This window comes from Lineus longissimus, chromosome 16 (assembly GCF_910592395.1).
Source record: "Lineus longissimus chromosome 16, tnLinLong1.2, whole genome shotgun sequence".
In the NCBI taxonomy this organism is placed as follows: Eukaryota; Metazoa; Nemertea; class Pilidiophora; order Heteronemertea; family Lineidae; genus Lineus; species Lineus longissimus.
In genome coordinates, this window is record NC_088323.1 from 2,430,285 (window position 1) to 2,446,750 (window position 16,466).

At 44.2% G+C, this 16,466-nt stretch overlaps 2 protein-coding genes across 2 annotated transcripts; one reads left to right on the forward strand and one right to left on the reverse strand.

Annotated features, from left to right (window-relative positions):
- Positions 1-2,176: 2,176 nt before the first annotated feature.
- Positions 2,177-3,604, forward strand: LOC135500780 (basic helix-loop-helix transcription factor scleraxis-like). The gene is made up of 2 exons (XM_064792430.1): positions 2,177-2,749; positions 3,530-3,604. The coding sequence occupies exons 1-2, from the start codon at positions 2,177-2,179 to the stop codon at positions 3,602-3,604; spliced, it is 648 nt and encodes a 215-aa protein (XP_064648500.1).
- A 253-nt stretch (positions 3,605-3,857) lies between these two features.
- LOC135500732 (uncharacterized) lies at positions 3,858-15,222 on the reverse strand. Its single transcript, XM_064792366.1, has 13 exons — positions 13,878-15,222; positions 13,668-13,750; positions 13,435-13,490; positions 12,607-12,791; positions 12,151-12,301; positions 11,160-11,390; positions 10,887-10,923; positions 10,594-10,692; positions 9,181-10,194; positions 5,442-5,539; positions 4,884-5,103; positions 4,583-4,729; positions 3,858-4,234 (listed from the first exon to the last, which is right to left on the reverse strand). Exons 1-9 carry the CDS (start codon positions 15,217-15,219, stop codon positions 10,069-10,071), a joined length of 2,310 nt encoding a protein of 769 aa, XP_064648436.1. The 5' UTR covers positions 15,220-15,222; the 3' UTR covers positions 3,858-4,234; positions 4,583-4,729; positions 4,884-5,103; positions 5,442-5,539; positions 9,181-10,068.
- Between the last annotated feature and the right edge of the window lie 1,244 nt (positions 15,223-16,466).

The window sequence follows — 16,466 nt, forward strand, 5'->3', positions numbered from 1 at the left end:
GCTGATTATACTTGGTCCCCCAATTCTGTGGTACGGCCTCGTTTTGAGATTTGTCGTAAATACGTTGCATGCTCATGAGGAGGCGCATGGAGGCGAATAGTTGCATTTTCCTCCTGATCACCTAAATCCTACACCCAAGTTCCCCTCGTATCGTCAAGATCGAGTGTCTCCCAGCCAATCTACTACAGGACAGGACAGAAAAGGTGTCCCATCCTCGGTCCTCCTTGTCAATCCATAGCCTGGCTATTACATGCGAAGACAATCTTCATTCTAACATGAAAACCACTGTGGTTCAACGGTTAGATGCTGGACTTTCGGTCTGGTGGTAACGGGTTCGACTCCCCGAGTATCCACAAATTTTTTTTCTCTTCATTTCCATTTTCTAATTCATTCATATACATATAGTATATATTATTGTCATATAGCTCAGTTTGGCATGTAGATATATAGGCCTAAACACATATATCGCATCTCAGAGCATCCAGAGTTTAAATTGCTTTTGACCTGGGCAACCAGACACTCTAACTCTAACTTTGAAAGCACACGAACGGTGCTCAAAAATCAAAACCAATCAGCTCTCGCAACCTGCAGACTCATTCCCGAAACGACACCATGAGCCCCATCGGTCATGCCTAGATAGGACATCATTTTGCTATTTACACTTCGACAAACGAAGCCGTCACAGATGAAAAACCTGCCCCAACATGTGCGGAGAAATTGAGAAATTGACAGAATTTCAAAACCAGGTGAGAGCAATTAGTCAAGTGTTACACGATTGTTACCTACCATGATCGTTCTCTGTTAACTGCATGGTGAATACTTGACTTGCCAAACTCAGCTCGACGCCGAACTGCAGCGCCACTCGCGGACAAAGATAGAACAACTCGACATTTTTTTCACCGGTTTTCTTGCTGCACATGCGTACCAGCGTCATCTTTTGTTGATTTCCGCTGGTACGCATGCGCAGCGAGAAAACCGGTGAAAAAAATGTCGAGTTGTTCTATCTTTGTCCGCGAGTGGCGCTGCAGTTCGGCGTCGAGCTGAGTTTGGCAAGTCAAGTATTTATCCCTCCAGCGTTCAAAACTAATTGATGGCCAGTATGATGCTGCCCCGGTCAGACTGTATGTCCTGTTATGTTAGGGCCTGGGCACCGTGGGGTAATCCGCTGATACTCCGAGTATTCCTAAAGAAGATGGCATGCAAACACAAATGTATACTCAGTCACAATCACGTTTATTTCACAAATACACACGTCATAATCACTTCAGCTTAGTTTCAACATTCTCTCAGCAGCTCCCTCCTGACCTCATTCTTTATGGGTCACGTGGCTGTCAAAACGCACGTGGTAACGGGCGGGGCTTATCACTATATAACAGTCCGTCTATCAATTCTGTCGTTTAATGAAACAGTCGTCACAATCAGGATGCCGGTCTAGCAGTTGAAAATGTCCTCTGAAAAAGTGTCCGTCGGCCTGCTCAGTTACTCTGAATATACGTTAATGTTTTGCTGCATATTCGAGTATAATACTGTTTGCAGATTTTTCTAATATTCTAAGTAGCGATCTATGCGCACCAAGGCGCCCGTGAGTCGTTTCATTAAAGGAAGTCGTCCCCTCTGGTGACATTGAAACCGAGCCCGTGAAACCCCGCTGTTTACGGAAATGAAATAGAAGCCTTTGTGACCGATGACACACAGGTGTTATGCGATGGTAACTCGCAATCTAAAGCGATACATCGCGAGTAGGCTCCTCTTTCGACGGCTGGATGCTTCATTTCGTAAAGAGCTGTTAGCAGCTTCGCTTGTATCTTTACTCTCGCTGCTCTTTCCGAGAGGCTCCTCGATTCTCTTGTGATGCCCGGATTTCGTGTTAGCAAGGAAAAGGATGATCTATCAATGGCATGGAACTGCATCAAAGATTTAGTGTTTTTATAATTTAAGCACGGAATTACGTCATTTAGGATGATCTGTTTTTAGCACGGAACACAGCGTTAGCACGGAATTACACAGGACGAGTTATCATCAGCAAGGAACTAAATCAAGTATTTCACTGTTAGCACGGTACTGCGTTAAGCCAGGGCGATTTACGGTTCTTTCGACTGAGATATGCCACAATATTTCAACCACAAAGTCACCAAACACTGGTAACGTTTATGCCACGGGACATAGTAGATGCAGGATGTCCATCCATTTGCAGGCGGCTCGGCGCGACCATACGACTAGTGGAAAGGTCGGTGCGGTGCCAATGTTGGTGCCAAAGGGGACAAGACTAAGCGAACATCCACGGACACCAGAAAAAGAAACCAAACTTACATTTGGTATCGACATGTATTCTAGGGGTTCATCAAAAACAAGTACAAGTGCTGAAAAACTCAGGACTTCGTCGAAGCCATTAATCGGAAATTGTACTGCATCAGGTTCCACCTGTACAACACATTCTGCCTCACCAAAAGCACGCCGCAGCGCAAACGCAAGAGAAAGGGACCGGACGCATAGCGTTAATTCTGCCTTCGTTACACTGAGGACTCTGATACCAACCGAACCAGCGGACAGAAAACTTTCTAAGATTGAGACGCTGCGACTTGCCGCAAGTTACATTTCTCATTTGAGTAATCTTCTGGTGGTGGGGCGGTGTACGGGTCTGCAGCCGTGCGTGCGACGTAGGGAGATGTTGGAGAGAGTGTCGGGAGGCGCGGCCAAAAGGCCTGTGTGTACGTTTTGTCTGAGCAGCGCAAAGACAACGAAACCATCGGTGAGTACAGTATTTCAGTCCTGCCTATACTGTACTTGTATACTCATGTTTTTGTATCAGGGACGTCCTGCGTTAGCCCATTTGGCTCCAAAGTGCTACGCTATCCGCTGTACCGCCGCTGTTCCTTTTGTTAGGGACGAATTATATCGGTCATGACCGAAACCATTGCCCCAGGAGAGTTTGATGCCTACCTGATACGCTACTTTCTGCCTAACTTGTAATATCTTCAAGATGGGTGGCTCATAGCGCTCCGATCACTCAAGTTTCACCAGCCCGTGTTTCCTTGTTTTCCCGGCTGCTAGTAATCGGTCGGGGTGTCGAGAGATAAGAACTACTGTTGAGTAAATGTCATGTTATACTGAAATGCAAGAGGCGGAGAGCGTGGATATTGAGATGTAAGCCTCTCGTTCGCCTTGCGATATGACGTGTTCTCTCGAGAGGAGGACGTTTGGCGAGAGGATGGTAGTGGTGGCTGGGGTAGGGGAGCTGTCAATGTCAGACGGGCAACAGAAAACGGCCCATCCAGGGATTAGCTCTCCAATAGTAACTGACATGACTGTTTGCATGTACATGACACCTGCTGCCAGTTCAAAACGTGTCCACCTTTGGCCTAGCCTGGTACCAAACTCAGTACCGGATTTAAGATCAGAACCAGTCCACTCATGGCTTCCCAACAGCGAGACACTTCAAAGAATGCAGCCCTGATTACATCCGCTAAATGCCGTGAAACCTTCGCTAAATGGTACAGTTTTCTAATAATCATATTCAATATGATTCCAGGAAAGGTCATCAGATTATATGGACTTCCCAGTGCAGCATCAGGCGCAAATCTTCTACCGGAGCGCCCTCAGATAGAGCGGAGAAACTTCGTCTGAACTCTATGAAGACTAGAGGATATAGTGACCGGACGAGAACCAGTTCCATTTACATGCACGATGCACATTTGTCACATGGAGGCGACAAATTGGACCAGTGAGTCCCCTGGCTCTGGCGACCGCCACAGGAGTTGACAATCCAGTTCCTGCCATCGTCAATAGCAGGCGAAAATAACGTTATTTAACGTTATTTTGTATATAATTCTTGGAATGAAAACACAATCGACACACTATTATTTTCTAAACATGCTACATGTACTTTTAATTTACTTTTAGTAAACACGTCACCCTCCATTTGTCCTATAAAATTGTTAAGTGCTGCTACGTCATAATTCCAATTCACGAAAATAAGAAGTGCGAAAATATTTTTGAAATGGAAATTCCAAAATGTTTTCGGTATCTGTAAAGATGAAGCGCGATTTTTTTTTATTTCACAAAATCAAAGAAGCAAGAAAATCTGGGGGTTATAAACAGTATCCTAAAAGTAGTAGTTTACTATGCTTTCACAGCGCTTCACGTTGATTTCTTCGTCCGGGTGTTCGAATCCGGTACTTGAGAAACGTTCTTTGAACATGCGAATCTGGCCAGTAAAGGGAGGAACGCCGACGCCCTGAAAGGTACAAGGATTGAACTGAGAAGGTATTGGTCATTATTTTCATCTCGGCCAATTTGGGATTAACTAGACGGGAGTCTGATTGAGCATTGTAAAAACATATGATAGCGTACTCTGATTACAATGAGGCCCAATCCTTTTCGTTCCGTTCGTCGCTATCTTCCTCACCTTGGGTCAAACGTGCTGTTCTCGTTGTTACAAGAAATAGGGGAGGGTCGGGGACACCCTGTAGATATGTAATATGACAATCGATTACGTTGGTTGTCTTTGACCATTATTCATGAAATTCATCGACAAGCCGGCCGCAATGCAAGCAAGGCTAAGTGGTATCTTGAATAAACCTACCAAACTTGCCGGGACGCCGCCTATATAGTAAGGAGATCGAATACTTAGGTGGTCTCGGATGCGGCTGTCCTTGTACACCAGTTCGCCATCCACGACAAGACCCGTAGTATGCTTGCCGTTTATCAGTTTATTTCGGTAAAAATCAACCTGTCGAGAAGAAAGTAAGTTGTAAATTTCCACCCGTTGTTTGGTTAATACATGTTACATGTACAGTATATATTCCCGACTTATACGACTTAGATTTCGTTTTCAATACCCCGGACCGGTGGCGAATCTGACCCTTCCCTTTATTGAAGAATACCTGATGCCTCTGCCCATCATTCAGCTTCCGCACAGTGGTCGCCTCGAATCCATTCGCTTCAGACGAAGTAGAACCATGTCCTGATTTGTCAGGGTTGAAGATGAAGTAGCTTAGCCTGCCATCGCGTAAGAAGATGCCTTCGTAATCATTCTTTAGGTCCCCTGCGTAATAGATAAGGCCCGAACTAGCTTCTGTGTTGAAGGAAAAGCTGAAGTCACCCCTGAAAATGGTTATGAAGTCTTATTATGCCTTAAGGCCAACAAAAGGTTGTATGCATCTAAAGTAAAGGAAAAAGCCTGGTGAGCATCGTTTCCTTTTTTTAAAACACTTCTGCCTCGTAAGTGCCAGTGAATTTGTTGGAGACAATAAAACTTTAATGGCAGAGAAAGTTTCGTGTAATTTTTCTGTTTTATTATCGTCAGCATGCTCAGATAACAGCCAATGCAGCTCTCCCACTTTAAAACCGGTAAGTTGATGACGCTTACAATGTTTGTGAAACCACGTAAAAGTCAATTTCAGAATTTGACGAATGATGCGGCGGGATAGTTACGAATGTACCTCAGAGGGTCCACATCGATGCTCTTAAAGACGACTCGGCCTACCCCGTCAAACGAGTAACAGTGCCAGGGGGTACCCTCAGACAGGAACAACCACGTCTGAAAAATAAAGGTTTGATATCCACATTTACAACCCACCTACATACAAGGCATTCCGGGCCATGTATCAACCCTACACCTTGAACGTCAGTGCAACACATAGAAATGAGCTCAGTCATCGAGTGCGAGGGGAGGAGCTGCCGCGATATGACGGGCGCATCTTGTCTTTAATTTCTCAGTGACATCCTGACATATTAGTCATTCAAATGCCAGTCAAATGGCAAAGTACGCTGATAAAATTGCACGGCCCATTGCCCAGGCAATACTTTTGCCATACAAGTTCCCAGAATACTGGGATAGACTGATTAATTTTTCCTGGGAAGCGAGGCCATGCGTGTAATGGTTACCAAGGTTAAAGCTAACCTCGTACAGACATTCGCTGTAATATCAGGTTATCCAAATTTGAACAAGCGAGTTGGCTTGATGAACCTGAGGCTAGTGTGACAGCTACCATTTGGTCCCGCAAATGGCCATACAAGATGCATGGATGACATTAACCGTATCAAAACCACTGAACCATTCCGTGACCTTATCCGATGTAACTTCCCCGCCCCCGGGCGCGCTTCATCGATGCGCTCGATGAGGCCAACATCACTCATACCAAAACTGATCATTAGCTCCCGTGCTATGTCCCAATCGGTTTAATTGACCAATATGTCAGTCTGAGATCTGACATGCTTGTCTGAACTCACCGCAATATCTTGTAACTTGTGTGCAAATGGCACGGTGTAACACGAATCAGTGTCCAGCTTAAAAAGTGTCTTACTATATTGCTTAACGAAAGCTTCATACAAGTACATCGATACATCCTATAACTCCACCTGGCCTGAATGCAACGGACACCCAGGTGAATCAGCGCCGGTGTAGAAATTTAAAATGCCCTAAGATGGAATGTTCTGGGATCGAAGGATTCTATTATTCCCTTTAATCTCTGAGCTATTGAATGTCATGGCCTGTCTATAGAACCATATTTTGTCCGACTTCAACAGACTGGACACTTTTTCCAGGGGGGCATTTTCTACTTCTACACCGGGTATGTCAGGTGGCAGAATGCCAGTGGCCACGTATTCAATAGAATATTTTGTTTCGTGTACTCTCTAAATGTAAAAGAGTGAACCCAGAGTGTAGTTAGGGACCACTCTTGCAAAAGAGTGAAATTCCACTCTTTTTGGAGTGAATTCCACTCTTTTAAGAGTGAGCTTCACTCTTTTACATTTAGAGAGTATACCTTGGGACAGAATCCAACCGTATTGCAATTGGTTTTATTGGCATAGAACAGCAACATCACTGATGCCCAAAGGATGTCCCTATCGGTTTAATTGACAGATCTCTCAGTCCGCCATGTACCATGCCTGTCTGAACGCACGTCCTCTTGTCACAAGCTGCCAGTGACAAGTGACACAAGAGGCTGATCACAGGGAATAAATCGTTGGCGCATGATACATGTTTCTTCGACGATAAGAAATCGAAATGCCATCATTTAACCTCGTCCCCAAAAGTTGTAAGTAAGTTCTTATATTACGCTGTACAATCAACAGTCTCATTTAGAGGGGTCCATTTTCATTCATTACCTAGCCTTCCCCGAAGAACGGGATGAAGAGAGAAGGAAAGAGACTTACCGTCATGATAATTTGTTCAGGTTCTTTTTAAGAGACACATGGAGCAGATGCATCACGATGCCTTATTTTTGGGGGTAAATTTGATTTATCCGACTTACGAATGAGACTTTTTACTACATCGAGATGCATTAGGCGTGACAACTCAAAGGAAAGTCTTACCTTTATGCTGAGGAATTAGCGAAATGAACAAGGCAAGAGACTAGAATCAAATAATGGGGCGGGGGAGTGGATTAATGCATTAGCTTATCACTGTACTGCTGTGGGTGTACACCACTTTTGCAAGTACGTCGTTGTCTCATTTTCTGTTCGCAAGCCGTGTCTAAAATATCATGCAACATGGAGGAAAACCATAACAGATCAGCATGGTAGTTTGGTGCTGAGTGTGGCGGTTCATATTGGCGAGGGGGCAGACTATCCTGACCATCTACATTGTAAATCCCACGCCCAAGTTTTCCCTTTCATTGGGTCGTCAGTTCGTTTAGGTTCATATTTTGGCAAGTCAACGTTATTCCATGTTATCGCCAGCGATTTTAGAGGCAGTCTTTCAATTCCTCGTAGTCGGACTCCTGTAATAATGTGTATCACTCTAAGCACCCTCCCGGGACCTGTTTCACGGCGGCAAATCCGATAAATCAATTTGAGTTGAAATTGATTTGAAACGTTCACCTCGGGAAAGAATTGGATATAAAGCTTGATGCGCTTGGCAGAAGACTCGCATCCCCGTGATTTTTGACACAGCAGCTAACGTGCGATTATGATCGCCTGCAACAGCAATCTCTCGTTTGCTGTGGTCATTTCAGGGGCCTGCTAGAGGAATAGGTCAAGGATCCATATAAAAAACAGCGAATACCTCTTTCAACCACAGACGAGCGATCCGATTCATCGCTCATCACAGCGACAATTATGGCAGGTCGCAGCGACGAAAATCGCACGACAGCGGGAGCTACATGGTGAAGTTCATGTACTGCGAGTAAAGGTGAGTTGATTTATTAAGGGGACTAGGTTGGCACAACATTCTCATAAAAAGACAATAACAACGATAACACCCAATAAATAAAACTTTGGTAAAATATCAAGAAGGAAAGACCACATTAAAGATTGAAATGATTTACAGTAATTTCTAATGACTTACCCCGTTTAGATAAATGAGCTCGAAGAGCATTAATGCATCCATGATATCCGGGTGATGCGACTGACGCTTGTGATTGTATCCCCTTTACTGTCTTGTCTCGAACTCCACCAACCATGGCAATCCACCTCACCATCCCGGCCCCACTTTCAATGAAAGCACCGAAGTAAACGCACCCATTCGAGCGCGGAAACGCCGCCCCTGATCCGCCCGGGTTCCAGCGATATGAGGAGTCAACAAGCTAGGCTCGGTTGTGAGAGATCTCTCGAGTCGGCGTCAGAGCGGCGCTTAAGGAACTGCTACCGAACCGGTGAGGGTATTTATGGTTAACTGGTCACATGCATGACACTTTGATCAACTGCCGAGTCTACAGTAGACAGCGAAGCGCCGATGCCCCTTCCTTCAAATATCCAAGTATGGTCATGGCCGGATATATGTGGGTGCATTGTCATGTTTGTAGTTATCTCTTCAACCCAGCCGTCGAATTCTGCACCGGTTGACCTCCTCATTGAACGCCTTGAATCGATGGTGCGGAATCCGAGGCCAACTGCGCGTAGCCGGTGGTCAGATTATTGTAACCTTGTTCGCCTTCCTCCCTGTGGTTCGGAGGCGTTGATGTTGTTTTTCTTACAAGATATATATAAATAAGGTTTAACTAACAGATATTTTTGATGACAAGCATTGTTACAAATAAACTATCAAGCCCTCTAACCATGTTTCATTAGTTAGTCACATCTCTGAACTGTGAGCCATTTTGATTCCCGCCATAGATGCACGGCGAGCGAATCCAGCTTCAACGAACATTTCCAGGGTTGTTTGAAGGCTTTTCGCTGCACTTGATGGGGGAGGGGGCGAATTGAGATGATTGTGACAATTGATAAAATCAAGCTCACCTGTATCAAGAAGACAGCAGTCAGATGCCTTTCCATTGTCAAGACTCTGAGTTTTGACTTGTCCAAGTTTCGTCAAGAGGCTTGCTCGTGTGAGTGTATACCTCATGGCGCATTATATACGTACAAATATACGGGAAAAAAGATAATTGGGAGTTTATATCATTAGGTAAGGCCAAGGTTTACGAAGAAATTAGTATTTGGGTAAGTTGTTTCATACTGGCTTTTTGTCGGGCTATTCCTTTCATACTGACTAAGCATCAAGTAGCATTTTGGTACATGCATTGCAACCTGATATGGCACACATGATGGGCCCCACAGTTCTTTTCATTTACTGATGTCGACCCCTTCCACTTGCATTCTGGAGTCAATGATGGAAAATTGAGTTATCAATATCGCGTTTAGCATCATCCAAACTGTTTATATCAGCAGAGGTTTCAGCGACAAAACAATCAGAACTTCATTAATTTGGGTAACAGTGGTTTCCTAACACGTTTTTGTCTGATTTTTTTCCTCTCCTCTCTGTGCATTCATTCATTGAATGGTCCGTAACTTGAACGGCAGAAACCTTGCGTCCTAAACTATATTAGTAAGTGGTATATTGGGAGAATGCTAATCGTCCTTGTTAAGTGTTAATCATTGGTAATATTTATGGTAGTTGACCTCGTCCACTGATTCGATTTTTCAGCAGATTCCTGATGAGGGTAAACATAGAGAAAAAACACAGCGGCACGTTTTATAAGTAGGGATTGCCGTCGAAATCTTCATAAAATGTTTTATTGCTCCTTTTGATTCTGCTGCTGAATGCTATTTGGGTCGACTACATGTAGTTATATTATCTGAGAAGTGTAGAATTTTGCCAGCGTGCGAGGACCGAGAGCTGGTACTCCGTTACAGTGCAGTCCACTGACTCTCGCCTTCCCCTGGGTCACTGTAGTCCACATCTAGGTCAAGGTTTGGGTTTGATAACCCATAATATCCGTGTCCATTCTGGGGAACGAGGTGGCCGATTCGAAACTGTAGGAAAAGAAAGAGAACTACGTATACAAGGTGAGAATACGAAGGGTTTGGAAAATCACATCAAAAATTCAAAACAAACAAAATAAGTTTTTCTTTGTGCCAGCATGCCTGCGGTTTCAGAGAATCTTCCCCAACTTCTGTTGATGTGAAAGTTACGCACACCCCAAAATCCAGAAGATTAAGTCAAAATAGAAGATTTTTAAGAGGGCACCTCCACCATTGACCCTGTTCAGTCTTTGAACAATCGAGTAGGACTTATTATCTGTGAACTAAATCTACGTTCACACAGATACAAATATCTTCCAAATGAAGTACTTAATGAGGTTGTGTACATCCTTGCAGCTCGCTTGGACAAGAGACAGTGTTTCTAAAAGCAATTCTCAGATTGTCTCTCACCATATTATCATTGGAAACACTGTCGAGAGGTGGAAGGTCGGTCGACATTGATGGAAGGCTTTTCAAGCTGGTAAGAGAGGCACGGGCACTACGACAGTACTGGAATGATAATATGATAAACGATATACCATATACATGTACTGCGTCAGTGTTTCAGTTTATGATGGTCTTACATACTTAGTTACACAACAATATGGGAAAACCAACGACGCTGTTTTAACACTGCTTACAAATGTAGCTACGCAGTAGTAGAATGGGTTCACAAAATGGCAGAACACAAGTAACTTCCTCACCCCGCTCCCGAAGTCTGCTTCTGTGTCAAATGACTCACTGAAATGAAAGAAAAAAGTATTCGATGAGAAGTTGAATGTGGATCTGGAGAGCAGACGCCAACTTATGTGCTCTAGACCAGCTCCGTAATGGAAAACAGAGAGAAATACTGGCCAAAACACAACCTTGAGCACACAACTCAATCTGGGGATCTGCGACAGCACTCTGAAATACGGCCGAGTTTGTTACTGAAAACGGGCTGACTGTCCTGGTTGCATTGCCAAATTAGTGCTTACTCTGTATACGATGCCATCTCGCAATCCCGACATGCCTGACTGCCAAATGAATGTAACTGTCTTTTCCGCAGGAAATTGTACGTCGTCATGACAATCCCAACGGCAACTAGAGAAAACAGGACGATGGGAATTGTGACGACTGCAATGTACTCCATCGAGTATATATCCCTTAATGCAGCATGGTCATCAACGCGAAGTTGGCATCTTTCTCCGCTGTAACCTTGGTAGCATCTGAAACAAGGCAGACATTCTTGAACTTTTCTTGAAAAGGAAGTTCATTTGACGTCGTACCGTGAGGGCCAGCACTAGCCGACACTACTAAAGATCTACAGGTAGTATCTGGGAGTAAACGACATGCATGATATAAGCGTAGAGATACCAAAAACATAGCGATTGATGGCCATTGATAAAACAATACCACATTGTATTGTACGCGCCGGTCACCGATCCGAAGGTTGACCGCGCTCACCGTTGCTTAACTTCCACTCTGGGGCCAACGCGCCAACCACAGGAATTCTCTCATGGCCGGCGGGTTAAGCCGTGCCATATACCTGGGGGTACTATACATCATTCCCCCCTTCGGACAGAGATGGATCGTCCTCTATCCTACTTAGCGCTTCTTGCGTCTCATTACCGAACTACAAATCCAGAGCTCGCATCGCATGGGAAGGTCTGCCGGATGTATTGTACGCGCCGGTCACCGATCCGAAGGTTGACCGCGCTCAACGTTGCTTAACTTCCACTCTGGGGCCAACGCGCCAACCACTGGGCCATAAAGGAATTCCCTCATGGCCGGCGGGTTAAGCCGTGACATATACCTGGGGGTACTATACACACATCACCCAATGTTCCATGTCCAGGTTTTAGACAATGTCAGGCCTCTTTTCAAAACATTTTAATCATCAGAGAGAGGGCTTTTAGAAATTTACAAATATGGTACAAAGGATATGGAGGTTGGCAGTATAACGGTAACGTGATAGTTTCAACCCACCGGCAAACTGGCTCTCCTCTTCCATCTTCGACGCAGTGTCCATGGGTGCAGTGATGACCCACGCATGGGTTCAAACATGCAATGTGGTAGGATTCAGAAATGTCGCAGCCATGTCTTTCAGGGCAGAAGCGAAGAGGTTGGTCAAGAGCGTCTGTTTCGAAGGAATAACATACTAGATAGCGTCACATACAAAATGCAAACGGCCAACTTCTAATTTTGAGATATCGAAAAAGTTAGCTTTGAATGATGACACCTTGGGCAGGGAGACCCTTCAGTTTTTATTGTTCGGTTTCAGGGGAACACGTCGTATAGTCGCGTCCCAAAGTAGACCCTTAAAGGCACCCAGCCGAGACATCAGTACAAGAAAACTTCATACTAGTGAAATGTTTTCAATTTTTGGGGGATCAGGTTCGATATTGACTCTGCTGAATGTGTCTTCCTTAAAAATTGCTTTACCTTCGATTTCACTGAAGCCTCCTGGATCGATCTTAGTTCCATTGATTGTCGTGCTCTCATTTTTTATGTATGGATTGATGACGTTTTCCACAAGGAATGTGACGTGGTTAAATCCGCTGTCACGTGACTTCAGCTGGTCGAGTAGCCGCAGGTCCATTCTCAGCTGCAGAGTTAAAGAACTGAGCCTGAAAAAGTGAACCCGTTGAAAATAAAGCATCTTACTTTCACCACAATGTGTCGTTGGTGTCAAGTTTTAAAATGCCACAAGCTCGGCAGGCGCCAGCACTGGCCACCTGTCGTCACTAGAGCTACTGAAAAATTGCCCTAGCCATTCTAGGTTGTGCAGTGACATTTTTCGTGAAATGGAGTGCAGACTTTTAGCCAAGGACCCTTATAGTATTCCGCGAAGTTACTATTTATAGCTCACAAGGTCATTTGCATAAGATATTGATGACGTTTTAGTCACGTGACAGTCGGACATCGACACTTATTTCTACGCATTTGAGCTTATTTCAAAGTCAATTATCTTTGACCCTGCATTGTTTTTAGCATGAATGATACCATAGAGTCAGAGAGAGAAATATTCAGAACAATTATGTAGTATTTCCAACACTCGGACATGTGCCAGATTGAATCTAACTGCCCTAGTTAGAAAGTCTGAATCCATTACGAAACCGCATGTTTGTCCGACAGTGCCTGTAATTCAGCGATGGGGAAATAGAGGGCAGCAGCTGCAGTGACCTCATCATCGCGGAATGCTATTACCTAGGCTATATTTGAGTACACTATTTCCAGAATAGCTTTCACCATATTCCGAAAGATACTTACCAGTGATTTGATACAGTGGCGTTCACGGCGGAGACGGACTCGAATAAATCCGATGCCTGAAATTGATTTCATTTGAATATTGAAACATCCATAACATTCATCATCAAAAGCGCTGATCATTTGGTGATCCTCAGATCTGAGGATGCCTGTCAGATGTGAGGCCCCATCCCCGACCTACCATACATGTACATATCTTTCTTCTTGAGATAGTCATAACCTTGAACACTGCTTACCCAATTCTGCAAATCCTCCAAAGACGCATTTAGATCATTTTTGAATCTGATACGAATGCTGATACACACATAAACTCCATTATCTGAAATGAAACGATTTTAACATGTTGAATAAGAACTGAATTGGGCATTAAAAACAAGGTTTCTCCGAGATCGTTAATTGTTTCCATGGTTTAATCATCACAGATTACAAAAAACAAATGCACTCACGTAAGACTGGTGGCGTCGAGTTGGTCGGGGACACTGAGGCATTACTTGAGGTCGTTGGCCGGATAACCGTTGTTGTCGTGACAGTTGATGTTGTACCTACGGAGGTGGCCGCTGACGTTATTGTTATTGTTCCAACAGTGGGAGTCGTTGGAAATGTGGATGTCTTTGCTCGATTTATCGTTCTTGTTGCATCTGTGGAAGTCGTCGGAAATATCCTTGCTGACGTCAAGGTTCTTGTTTTGACAACGGAAGTGTTCGGAAATGTGCTTGTTGACGCTGATCTTCTTGTTGTGGTATAAATGGAAGTTGTTAGAAAGATATTTGCTGACGTTAATGTTAATGTATCAACAGAAGTGGTTGGAAGGACGCTTGCTAGCGTTGTTGTTGTTGTTGTTGTTGTTGTTGTTGTCGTTGTTGTTGTTGTATCAACAGATTCTGAACTCTTTGGAAAGATGCTTCCATGTGCGCGGGATGACGTGGCCGATGATAAACTAGTTATCTTATGGAAACTTCGCGTGCCATACGTGGTACTGTGTAGGAATGTTGGTAATATTGTTTGGGGGCTCAGTGTTGGTGGGAATTTTGTGGTAAAAACTAGCGTTCTGCTGATGACAATAGATTGTGTTTCGCTTGTAGTGTCTGATATTCTGGGTTCAGTGTTGAAGTGGGATGATAGTTGTGATATTTCACTTGTGTACGTGGGGAGTGTAATTGACTTTTCACTGACAAAAGAAGAGGAAAGTTTTGGTGTTTCAGTCGCATATGTAATGTCTTCGAAATCAGAGGATGGTTTTGGTGTTGCACTCGTGTTAGTGACTGATGATAGTCTTGGAGTTGCACCTATGTAAGTGGTTGATGATAGTCTTGGAGTTGCACCTATGTAAGTGGGTGATGATAGTCTTGGAGTTGCAAAATAGTCTTCAGTAGTACTAAGATAAGGCGTTGATGAAATAAGAGAATGCGTGCTCGAAACTACTTGCTCGTAGGCAGAGCTCTCCGAAGAGGAGTGTGCCGATGATAACATCGAAAGGGGAAATTTAAGAGTGGTGCCGGGTGTCTCACTGCGGTAAGTGAAGTCATCCCGAGTGGTTGTTTCAGCAAACGTACCAGTGTCAGCTGAATATAGGCTACTTGACAAAGACAGCTGTGATGTACCGCCAAAAAGTGGTAGCGTGCTTAGATCCTCACTGTTGTACGTAAAGTCATCTAGTGATGCACTCGTGTCAGTTGAATACAGGCTACTTGATAGAGTCAGCGGTAGTGTAATACCTAAAACTTGGGTTGCAGTTACATCTTTACTGGTGTATGTAAAGTCCTCCATTACAGTCGTAGATGAAGACATACCAGTGTCCGTTGAATACAGACTACTTGTTGACACAGACAGCTCTGTTGTTTTGCCTGGAGATGGAGACGTGTTAACATCCTCATTAGTGTATGTAAAGTCCTCCATTACAGTCGTAGATGAAGACATACCAGTGTCAGTTGGAAACAGAGTTGTTGTTGTCTGAGACAGTTTTGGTGTATGGTCTGGAGCTGAAGACGTGTTAACATCATCGCTAGCGTATGTGAAGTCATCCATTGTGGTTGTTGCAGAAGTAGTACCAGTGTCAGTTGAATACAGTCTAGTTGTTGACCGAGACAGTTGTGGCATACTGCCTGGAACTGACGACGTGTGTACATCCTGACTAGCGTATGTGAAGTCATCCATTGTGGTTGTTGCAGATGATGTTTCAGTGTCAGTTGAATACAGTCTAGTTGTTGACATAGAGAGTGGTGGCGTACTACCTGGAACTGACGACGTGTGTGCATCCTGACTAGTGTATGTAAAGTCATCCATTGTGGTTGTTGCAGATGATGTTTCAGTGTCAGTTGAATACAGTCTAGTTGTTGAAAGAGAGAGTTGTGGCATACTGCCTGGAACTGGCGACGTGTGTACATCCTGACTAGCGTATGTGAAGTCATCTACTGTCGTTGTTGCAGAAGATGAACTACTGCCAGTCGAGTGCAGACTGGTTGTTGACAGAGATGGTTGTGGCATATTGCCTGGAGCTGGAGACGGGTGCACATCCTCACTAGTGTATGTAAAATCATCCACTGTCATCCTTGCAGTTGAAGTACCAGTGCCAGGTGAGTGCAGACTACTTGTTGACAGAGACAGTTGTGGCGTAGTGCATGGAGAGGGAAATGTGAGCAAATCTTCACTAGTGTGTGTTAAGTCATCGATTGTGGCTGTTGCAGGAGATGTACCAGCGCAAGTTGAATACATGCTAGTTGTTGACAGAGACAGTTGTGTTGTTTTGTCCGGAGCTGGAGACGTGTTAACATCCTCACTAGTGTATGTAAAGTCCTCCATTGTGGTTGTTGAAGAAGACATACCAGTGTGAGTTGAATACTGGCTGCCTGACAAAAACGGTTGTGATGTGATGCTCAAAACAGGAGTTGTACTTATATCATCAGCTGTGTATGTAAAATCCTCGCTTGTGGTTGTTTCGGAGGATAGAGCAGAGATAACGCTTCTTGACCTGAGCAGAAGTGATGTGATGGTTGAAACTTGTGTTGTAATAAGATCATCATCAGTGAATGTATAAT